The sequence below is a fragment of the Tigriopus californicus genome, chromosome 6 (assembly GCF_007210705.1).
Source record: "Tigriopus californicus strain San Diego chromosome 6, Tcal_SD_v2.1, whole genome shotgun sequence".
Taxonomy (NCBI): Eukaryota; Metazoa; Arthropoda; class Copepoda; order Harpacticoida; family Harpacticidae; genus Tigriopus; species Tigriopus californicus.
The window spans coordinates 9,023,026-9,034,228 of NC_081445.1; the positions used below are offsets into that span (position 1 = coordinate 9,023,026).

An 11,203-nucleotide genomic window follows, 5' to 3' on the forward strand; every position below is an offset into this window, starting at 1 on the left:
TCCCGTGGATGCGATTCATCCATCCTTCCAGAATTCTTGAACGTTGAGTGTAATGGCAGAACAGCTTCAATCCATAGATTCCATTGTGGATTATTCTTTGGAGTTTTGATCATGATGGCCCAAAACCACTAAACAGTAAGGACTACCTGGCTTTGGCGACATTGTTCATTGAAATTTTGGAGGAATGAAGGCTACATGTGTTCAATAGTCCTAGTAGCGCTGGAAAAGTGACCGCCCAAGAGATTTGTTTACCTTTGCTTTTGAAGATGACGTCATCAGTCAGCTGTAGCTTAAAGGTGCCTATTGGGGCACGCACAGATATCCCTTGAGGAGCTTGTTGAACAGTGCTACCAGATGTGGTGATTTATCACCAGACTGGTGATTTTACAAGTAATTTTGGGACAAAATTTTGCGCCTGGTGATTGGCGATTTACGGTAAAAAGAACCTTGAAATTTGGTGATTTTGAAAAAATCGAAAAATCCAACTTTGGTTGGCTATGGTTGGCTAAAATAAGAAGTATTTTTGAAAAAAGTACACACAGGTATGAAATAAATTACCAACCACCTGCTTATGTTTTCCATCAATCTGAAATAGCTCTTTTATCTTTACAACTTTTTAAGATACTCAATTTCAAATTTTAGTTTTGTTTGGGTAGTGAACTTCCTCCTTTAAAAATCAGGCACATCTTGATGTGTTCTCATGATTTTTGGGGTAAATGGTCATGAGGTGAATGGTTAGTTTTGGAAAAATTGACTTACCATTACTTTTTTGCAACTTAAAAACTTAATTTTCTTAACAAAATTGTTTTGCAATACATTTCTACGCTCTGGCATTATTGTGTCTTAGGTAATGAACTGATATTTATGTTTTCCCCAAAATGTTAACAATGTGCAAAATGTTGATCAGTCTAAGAATAAGCATGGACAAGGCAAGATCTGCACGCTAGGGATAACAGGTTCAAATCCCAATGCTGGAAGATATTGTGATATAATTTTCCTTTTCATCTATGTGTTGCTTGATAAGGAAGGCAAAAGCAGGCCTTACAACCTTCAGAACGTGTTGGTGCCTATGTTTTGAAAAGTTTATTTGCAAATTTTTGTCCAAATTTGGTCGATTTTTTTCATGCAAATTTGCTATCATTAAACTGTACACTTTTGGTGATGATTTGGTCAAAATTTGGTCCAAGTACTGAAACATATTATAGTTAAGTTAGAATTATCGTAGCTTCATGATTATGACAGTTATGGAAAGTTATTGATTGTGGTGTGGTTTAATCACTAAAAGGTTTTGGTAATATGATGGAATTTAATCAACATTCCAATTGAATCAAATCCAAGCAATACCCAATTGCAATATCATAGTTTAGCTGAAACATATAATGAAGTTAAAATAATCGTAGCTTCATGATTATGACAGTTATTGAAAGTTACTGATTGTGGTGTGGTTTAATCACTAAAAGGTTTAGGTAATATGATGGAATTTAATCAACATTCCAATTGAATCAAATCCAAGCAATACCCAATTGCAATATCATAGTTTAGCTGAAGTATCTGGGACTAGCAGTAAGCCAATATTCAAGTTCAGATTTGACAACGGTAAACTAAAATGGACATCCTTGACAAGGAGTTTGTAAATCTCATATAATAGTTCATAATTTAAATGTAATTTCGTTTTCAATTTTAGCAACCTGAAATTAAATAGCAGTGCCGAATATAAGAAAAGCCATATCCTCAGGGTGAACTCGATCATGTACCCACGCATGTGCAAAATGTTTGAAGTTCCATTAAATTAATTTCCTGAAGGCATGTAAGGCACTGGGGTCTAGACAAGGAATTTTGGCCTTTTTTACTCTATTTATCGCTTGTTTAATTAAACAAAAACAAAAGCAACAAGAAGTGCCTGAACTCAGCTTAGTGTTGTATATTTCATTTCAAGTACTTTTTTAAGTCTTCCTGTGTCAAATGTTGCTAAAGTAAAGTAGAAATAAGAGTCAAATCAAAAAAAAAAGAGATTGTTGAAAGCACCTTTGCCAATGGATGTTGGACAAAGGCTTACTTTAAACTGTTTGGATTGGCTCCCTCTCCTTTTTTGTGAGGGAGGGAATTGTACCTGAGACAAGGCATTGTCTGTATATGACCTAAGTGGTTTGAAAGAGAGAGGTGTCAGTGATTTCAAGGGACTAAATGGAAAACTTAAAATGGCTTTGTTTGTGAATTATTATAGAAAGCAGAAGTACGATTTGATTCGAGTTTATAATTCCCTAGCTTTTATCCTTGTAACATTAGTTTTCTGTACTATGTTATGACAGAGCTACAAGATGCGCTTGTGTCAAAAGTCGACGCTCTGTAATCTAACGTTTTGCCTCACTTGACTCTTAGGTTTTGGACCAAAGTGCCACAAATATGGAATAATGCTTTTTTGTAAAGAATGGTGTAGACTGATACAACCAATTTTACGCGCACATGAAAGTCCTTGAAAAATTTGCCTGTACTCAGATATAANGATTCATGACTCTCTAGTCCCTCAATAACCCGCTCAATATGTTCAATCAGTTGGGTAACCATGCTAAAATGTGCTCGGAACCCATGCTGGCTAGGAGGAAGGACTTCATGAATATCAAGAAATTCAACAAGTTTGAACTTTATGATCTTCTCAAACACCTTTGCAATATTCGAAGTGAGAGAAATCGGCCTGTAATTACTGGGGTTAAGGTAAAATGATTGAAATTAATCAACATTTCAATTGAATCAAGTCCAAACAATACCCAATTGCAATATCATAGTTTAGCTGAAGTATCTGGGACAAGCAGTAAGCCAATGTTCAAGTTCAGATTTGCCAACGTTAAACTAAAATGGACATCCTTAACAAGGAGTTTGTAAATCTCAAATGATCGATCGTAATTTTTACTGTAATTTCGTTTTCAATTTTAGCAACCTGAAATTAAATAGCAGTGCCAAATACAAGAAAAGTCACATCCTCAGGGTGAACGCGACCATGTACCCAGGCATTTGCATACGGTTTGAAGATTCATTAAATTATTTTCTTGAAGGCATGTAAGGCACTGGGGTCTAGACAAGGAATTTTGGCCTTTTTTACTCTATTAATAGCTTGTGTAACACTGTCTCTGATATCTCTCCCTGGGTCACCCTGCGATATCGATTCCCGAGCAGGAGTCACCCTGACGTCGAAGGGAAACCAGACTTGAACCTCAGTATGTGGAAGGCAGCCATTGTCGTAATCTCTTATTTTATCTCGTTAAACGTCTGAATATATATGTTTTAGCACGTATCCCGTATCACTTGTTTAATTAAACAAAAACAAAAGCAACAGCAAGTACCACAACCTAAAACCTCACAAGGGAACTCAGCTTAGTGTTGTTTATTTTATTTCTAGTACTTTTTTAAAGAAATTATTAAAAGCCATTTTCTACCACCTGGCAGAAATTGGTGGCAGAAAATGGCAGAAATTGGTCCAAAATAAATGGCAAAAAATGGCAGAAAATGGCAGAAAATGGCCAAAAGTGGTACTTACGATGACTTCCGTTAATTTCTAAGCCTACCTGTATGTAGTTTTGACACGTTGGGATGGGTATTTTGCATCGAATATGAGATACAACCACTAAACGTCATTGGTGTGTGATCGAGTTTGAATTTTGCCACCGCAATCCATTGGAGTCAGGGATGCCATTTGACCTAAACTTTTTAGAGTCAAAATGACGACAATCACATTTAAATAAGTTATATCGTATTCAATAACCGTTTTGATGAGTGTGAAAAAAAGTGTAGGTGCTGAGGCTAGGCCTTGGATACTGCAAGGGGTCTATGGATACTGTTATCAATTCAATCAACCATCAAACAGTTTAAATATTAATAGTGACGGAACATTTTGCATTTCAGCCAATGCTATATCAATATGCTTTGTAGCAAAGGACACTTGAAAAACTTATCCAATCCATATGATCCTTTCTGTCTTTGACATCTTTTAGAATCAAAATCGGCCATTCTAAACACCGGCGGCCATTTTTGACCACCTTCCAGCAATTTCTGCCATTTTTGCCACTTTCTGCTACTTTCTGCCATTTTCAGCCACTTGTGGCAGAAAGTGGCAGAAATTCGATCAATCTCGATTTTTTCCATCGCTTATGGCACTACTGTATGCATTCAACAGTTCCTCTTAATAAAGTGGGTATTCAATGTCAAAAAATCTTTGAGATCGGACAAAAACTGTCAGACACGGCCAAAGTAACCCTGAATTTTATTCCATCTAGTATTTCTCCTAAATTTCACCTAAACATGATCCGAACCCTTTAATTTTCTCAAAAAATCGGTTTTAGGTCGATTTATGGTTAAAATTTGTGGAAAAGTTTTTTTTGCCCCAAAATGGCCAAAATATTTTAAAACTACATTTACCCTTAAAAAATATCTTTTCGACCCCTAGTGATGACACTCCTAGTGTTTTCTTTTCATCCAGTTGATGGAGACACTAAAATTAGTGTTATACAAGATTTTCAAATTGCTCTGTACGCCAGGGATTACTGAAGATTCGCAGATTTAAAGCATGGCACGTAAATAACTTTGGCTGTTGCCTATTTAAAACATTTTTTAAGATATAGTTCTATCTAAAAAACTAATTTCAAAAACGTTTCCTATAACCTTTTCTTAAGTCTCAATTGGGCTCTCAAAAGTGCAGTTTTTGTTCGTTTAATCTAAGACAGTTCAATATAATTAACTCATATTTGTCTTATGCACTTATTTAGACAAAAAATGGAGTACGAGGCTTATCGCAGCGTTTAAATGATCGATACTTAAGTGGGTTGAGAAACTTGATACAACGTTCAGTCTTCAAAATGTTTAAAGTTTGGATTCAGCTCTCGAGCATTTTCGTGGTTTTGGCTACTGTCAGATGCGATAGTTGTTTCGTCTTCGATACCGACTTCGCAGTGAGTTTCACTAAGGCCCTACAAGAGAAGTACCGTCCAACTCAAATATCATACTGCATTTTAATTTGTGTGAATTGTGGCAACAGATTAATTGATCAGAATTTAAATGCCTAACAACTTCTTTGCATGGGGGGAAATGGAATGTGAAAACATATCGTTTAGAGTTGACCTTGCTGTTGCGCACCTGCAATATGGTCTAGCAATTTTTCCCACTTAGATTATACCTATGACTCTAAACTGATATGAAAATACCAATTTTTTTAGAGCAGCAATGTCAATGATGGTTTAAGTACTATGGTCAACTCTGCTGGAGAATGCCAGAGTCTTTGTCAATCCTCTTCGGCCTGCAACTATTGGTCTTGGGTGGGCCCTGAATATACAGTCAATTACAATTATGTCAGAAGTTGTTGGCTCAAGAGTGACGCCCCGGAATTGGTGCCCTCCAAGGGTGTGGTATCCGGGCCTAAGATTTGTGACTCTGCCAGTGGTAAGCATGATTCCTTGGGTATTTCTTATTTAATAAGTATTTTGACGTTCCTTCCTCTCCAATCAGAGTGTTGTGAAGAGATCCTTCTGGACACCAGCGGCATGGGAGATTTCTACCAAGGCCAACGTTTGGGATATTACAAGAAATACTTGGACACAGCAAGTGGTCGATTTGTGTACCAACAGGTTGGAGGCGATCAGTTCATGTATTACCTAGAGTCCCAAGGAATTTGGATGGTGGGGGAGACTGTGGGCCAGGATTTGGGTGGGATCTTGAACCGGGGAGACTCACAATGTCCCGAGGGTAAAAGCACATTCTTTCTAATAATTGTGAGGTCACGTTGTTGGTTCATTTAATTTTTGTACAATAGACTTGACCCCTGAGTGGGAATACTGGTCAACTGGTTTTGAGGAATGGGACAACGACTGGGGTATGGCCGCAACCTGTCAAAACGGGGGACCTACGCAACCTCCTAATGCGGAATCTGTAAGAAGGTTTAGTTTATGAGCAAGGAAGTTCAGTGACTTGATTTCTCTATGTTTTGTGTTGCAGTGTAGTTATGGAACTATTTGTGAAAGCTGTGCCATCACCCATGAACAAGATGGAATCCTGTATTGTTGCTCTGTTGGGTGTGACTATGGATGGATTGACGTTGGAATGCAGAATGGCAATGTGGTCTGCTCATGTGGGCATTGAGGTTGCTATGGAATCATATTCATGTTCAAAAGAGTGAAAAGAAACCTCGTTAATAAAGTACCATTCGACCTGCAAAAGCTTTTATCAATAGAAGCAAAGCTAGTAACATAGAAACCAATATTAGCTTTCCTTATCAAAGTTAGTTAAGCGATTTCGGAAAGTTAATTTAACCTAAAGAAATGTCTCTCCGCCCCCTACTTATCACAAAGGTTTTTTGAAAAGAACAATTCATATTGACAAAAAGAGCTATTGAAAATGAAACAGAAAGGGCACAACATGCAAAGCATTGCAGAAATGTTTCACTCTAGTTACTTTTTTAAACATTAGCACGTTTTTCTACTTTATTATTGTGGAAGGTATTTTTCTTAATCTAACTGTCGTCCGAGCTATTGGCAAGAGGTTAGTGAAATATATTAAGCTACCAAACCTACCCTTTATATTTGCTTTGAACAAGAAAAACTTTTGTTATGTTGAGTTTTGAATGAGTTTGCTACAGACCAAAGCAATGGATTGGTGCTGAAATAAAATATCACCTGTTTTGTGCAAACAAGGCTTCAGTTTGACATTTTATACATGTGCTGTAATCACAGTCTTTTTCCAACTTCCTTACTGCTATTGGGAATAGTTCAATTTCCCTGCATTTCAAGAGAAAAGAGTCATATATCAGCTTTCAATGAATAGTCTAATAGCCACGAATTAGAGTTCGCAGATTTGCCTAGCCCTTGAACGTTGGTTTGATCACGAAATTTGGTCAAAATGTTGTCCAAGTCTAACTTAAATTCTAATACAGGATCAACCCAGGCATACTCCCTACACGGTGACACGAAACTAATTTCTGGGTACGAATTTCCCTCTATTGCTCCTCATGTGCTTTTGACTGAAGCTTGATGGTAACACTCTTGGCAAAAGTGCAAGACACCTAAGTCCTAAACAACTTGTAAAAGCCCTTTTCAAATCAAGACCCTTGTGAGTACTCTGCCAATCAATTATGAAAACAATGGATTATTGAATATGATTGATGTCTAGGAATCTGAACAATGGTCAAAATTGAGGATTGTGTCCTACCACTTCCGTGAGACATCCGCCAAAGGTTATGGTCTGGGAAATGTTCTCGAAAACCCAGGGAGGCCCTGTCACCAAGACGAAAATGTTGTAAGCCATGTCAAGGGCAATATTCATGCAAGACTTTGCTCCACCCCATTGCACGCGAGCCAATTACGAATGACTCGATGCAAATTTTTTACCCTATTGGACGAAGGGAGAATGGCCTGGTAACTCCCCAAACCTCAATCCGATTGAAAAATTTGTGGCTCATTTTGAGGCAAGAGCTTGCCAAACTCCCCCTGTCCTAAGAAAGCAGCTAAAGAAAGTATGGTCTACCTTTAAGACAATTTAACTAGAAAACCTAATAAGGAGTAAGCCATCATCCAAAAAGTGATCGAGAAGCAAGGGTGCTACACGAGCTACTGAAAACTTTGAATAAATCTCTCATTGATCATGATATGAAATGTGAAACCGCGACCGGCTATTACTTTCATGCCACAGTGTACGAATATTTGAGGGAAGCTAATTGTACAATAAAAGAGCCCGAAAAAGAAGAGGGGTAAACATTTTTGTTTGAACTAGCCCGGATTCTTGAGGGTTAGAAGGTGCTCTCAAAAGACACATTAAGCCTCTACGGTCACTAGAATTGACCCTAAATACTGGGTTTGGACAAAGCTCATTGATGCTACTGAAAACGTGCATTATCAGTCTCAGATACCTTTCATACCTTCTTTGAATACCATGCAAACCCAACCTCTCTTGCCTCTCTCAATATGAGGGCTCTCTCACATGGCTTGTCAAGTGAATGCGTTCATGAATAACCGACATTATTCCATGGAGTAAAATCAAAGACACCATGCTCAGTCAAACCGCTATGTACATGCATTGGATTTTGACATTTAGTCCATTTTACATGCTTGTCTAAGCAAATAGCATTATGTTGTTGAGCCAATTTGATAATGCGTTCACCGAATTACACCAAATATGTTCATTTTGTTGGGTTTAGTAACACAACTCACTCAAAATCACTCGATTATTGAAAATTCAATAAGTGGACGGTGCGAGTTGACTGTGATGTTTGTCTTAGTTCTCCCTCCCCGAAATGCCCAAAATCAGGGTGCCGGACCACAATTTTCATTGAATTTCCTTCACTTGACATGCCCTATACCTTCAACGTTCATGTTAAAACAGCTTTGGCCCTCCTCGACCTTCTCCAAATCTACTTGTTATGTTCTTGTCTAATCTAAAATTATCCGCTCTCCCCCTTCAATCATTACTCTTAATTATCCATCTATTTCCCTACGTAAATACCTTGCTCTCAAGACAATAAACAACTTGTCATTTACAGGCTCACAACCATTGAACACTACTGAACGAGCAGAGCTAAAAAAGACGAAGCATAATCAAGATGTAGCTGAAAATCAACTTGTACAGATAAGCTTTGCCTACCTTCAACTGAATATGCTCATCGAAGTTTCAATTATCTTGGAGGACTACACCAAAAGCGTTCTCGGTCGAGACCTGCCTCATTTACCTTGATCATTTACAAGTGAAGAGGTTAATAACCTCAACCCAATGGAGTGGAGTTTCATTCTGTCCAAGGCCATGATACTGTTGGCGACCCAAGGGTAAATTCAATATTAGCCCTTTGGAAGGCTAGTGAAGTCTTGGCCTATCCTGCCACCAACTATCGCCGTATTGTATGCATAAGTAGAGATAAAGGCAGTAATACTAAGCATTCGAAGCGGAGCAATGAAGATGATGAAAAGGAGAGGTCCAGTTATGGAGCCTTGGAGAATACCCAACTTAACATCATCCATGCCACTAAGGGATCCCTCGACCTTAACCAAATGGTTCCTGCCACAAATACAACTTTTTAGACGCTTTGAAGATGGTGTCGTCTATTTCCAAAGCTCTCACCATCTACTATTCAAACAGCCAGGTTCTTGAAAAGTCGTTCGTTAAAAAATATAAATTTGACATCATTTTTGGGGTATTGCTATGATTATGTTCCACAAGTTGATAGGCCATTTTTTCCAAAAAATAAAGGTAACATTGTAGCTCGAGTTTCAGTTCTCATTGTGGAAGTCTTGGCTCCATGGAAATGCTACCATTAGTCTTAATTAGAATCAAATCTATTTAATTCAAGGATAAGTCTGGCCTCTGCTCAACTCATAGACTTTTACCATTTTTTTTTCATTCCAAAGTTCAATGAGAATGCGAAATGAATGCATCCAAAACCTTCCTGTGGCATGATAATAAGACCCAGGCTGATTTTGTATGGTTAAACAATCCGAGTAAATAGCATCATGCATTGAGACTTTGGCTATGTTTGTCTTGCGATGGAAATCTCGAAATTGAGAATAATTTAGTGTTGTGTTTTTACATGGAAATAACTATAGGTAACTGATTCTTTTACAAAAAGTGTGGTCATTACTCTTCCGAACATTTAAACATTACTAAACATTGAAATTTCTTAAGATTGAGATTCTCAAAAGTAGAAAATATTCTCCTGAATCACTTTTTACAAAGCTTTTCAATTGATGAGATAAATCTTGTTTTTGTCAAGGACCATTTCATTTTATATAAAGTATAACGTTTCGATTTTAATTCAAGACAAATGCTATTGGTAAGATTTGAAAATGCATTCAAGTGAAAATTCTTACCAATGTCTGAAGTATATATGTGCGCTGTAACTGTAAATATTTTGCTCTTCATTGATGTCAAGGTGCAAGTCAATAAAACGTTTCTTGTTAGTACATTGTCTGTTTGATAAACGCAGGGATTATCAGTTGTACTTCTACAAAAACACAGTTAATGACGGAACAATCATAATTGGTATATTCAAGTTGCTCAAACGCGAATATCTTTAGCGATAGATTTTTAATTGATTTCGACATACGTACCTGACTATCATCACAGTTTCTATTCATCATGGGGTCAACCAAGATTCTCTTTTTGATCGCGATCCTCATCCACATCGCCGTAGCCCAAGATCGCCAATGTTTTTTTGAAGGTTGTCTTTTTGCGGTAAGCACACTTCTTCACATCCACTTAGAATCAAAGGGGACAAGTTCAAACATCTTTTGTTTCCAGGGTCCCACCCTGAACCTGGACTCGCCTGACTTGGCCCAAACCGTTCAGGATTGCCAATGGCTTTGTCAACAAACACCTGATTGTCTTTATTGGAATTGGGTGTCTCCCGAATATGACGGTTGGGGCACTATGCCATTTGTTCGCTGGTCCTTTGACTCTCAATGACTTTTACAGTAGTGTTAGATGTTTACACCTCAAAACCTCTGGTACGTTTCTTGGCGCAGTTGGTTCTCGAGACAATTTTTAAACACCATTCCAGACCAGCCTTATGTTCAAGGACTAGCTCGATCTGCCAATTCTAATTCATTGCAAGATCAGATATTCTACCGTGCTTGACTTTGTCCACTATCTCATGGGCCAATCATTCTTTGTTTTCAATTTCTTACCGGGGATTTCATCCTCTGTATCGGTGGACAATCCGAAAATTTATAAAAAAAAATAGGGTTATTCAAAAAGTGCAATTCAAATTGACAACAAATTGCAAGAGAAAGGGCACAAAATGCTAAGACACTGCAAATATTTTTCGTTGTTTAATATCTTAAACACAATCAGCATCAAAATTATGAAAGAGAGTTAAGTCAGCTAATCCATGAAAGCAGCCCTATGTATTTGCTTTGAACAAAAAAATCTTGTGTCTTGGTGAATTTTCAATGGCACTCCTAGCACCATTGCAATGGGTTGGTGCTTAAACATAAATATACAGATTGAGTTCGCAAACCTTCTGCTTGATATTTTGGCCATGTACCATTTGATAGTGAAAGCTGAAGAAATACAATCTTGAAAAGCTGTGCAAAAAGCGAAAAAACAAGCCATACAGGTAAAGTCAACTAAGGCAACAAAAAGCAAAAAGAGAAAAAATGGTCAGGAAAATTGTTGACTATTTTCAATCTTTCACGAAAAGATGAAAAAATACATAACAAACAATCAGCTTTCTTGATTT

At 37.5% G+C, this 11,203-nt stretch overlaps 1 protein-coding gene and 1 long non-coding RNA gene across 2 annotated transcripts in view; both read left to right on the forward strand.

Moving 5' to 3' along the window:
• Positions 1-4,778: 4,778 nt before the first annotated feature.
• LOC131882537 (uncharacterized) lies at positions 4,779-6,200 on the forward strand. Its single transcript, XM_059229713.1, has 5 exons — positions 4,779-4,940; positions 5,205-5,427; positions 5,494-5,730; positions 5,798-5,913; positions 5,980-6,200. Exons 1-5 carry the CDS (start codon positions 4,848-4,850, stop codon positions 6,121-6,123), a joined length of 813 nt encoding a protein of 270 aa, XP_059085696.1. The 5' UTR covers positions 4,779-4,847; the 3' UTR covers positions 6,124-6,200.
• Positions 6,201-9,993: 3,793 nt separating this feature from the next.
• Positions 9,994-11,203, forward strand: part of LOC131882540 (uncharacterized) — a 3,180-nt gene continuing 1,970 nt past the window's right edge. Inside the window, exons 1-2 of the long non-coding RNA XR_009373494.1 lie at positions 9,994-10,197; positions 10,264-10,381. This is a non-coding gene — a long non-coding RNA (uncharacterized LOC131882540). The remainder of the gene's footprint in view (positions 10,198-10,263; positions 10,382-11,203) is intronic.

Bases quoted from the DNA above. Each gene is read 5' to 3' on its own strand.
- LOC131882537 (XM_059229713.1), top strand. From the start codon at position 4,848: ATGTTTAAAGTTTGGATTCAGCTCTCGAGCATTTTCGTGGTTTTGGCT. The intron at 5,731-5,797 runs GTAAAAGCACAT...TTTGTACAATAG, and splicing joins AGACTCACAATGTCCCGAGG to ACTTGACCCCTGAGTGGGAA. The intron at 5,914-5,979 runs GTAAGAAGGTTT...TTTGTGTTGCAG, and splicing joins AACCTCCTAATGCGGAATCT to TGTAGTTATGGAACTATTTG.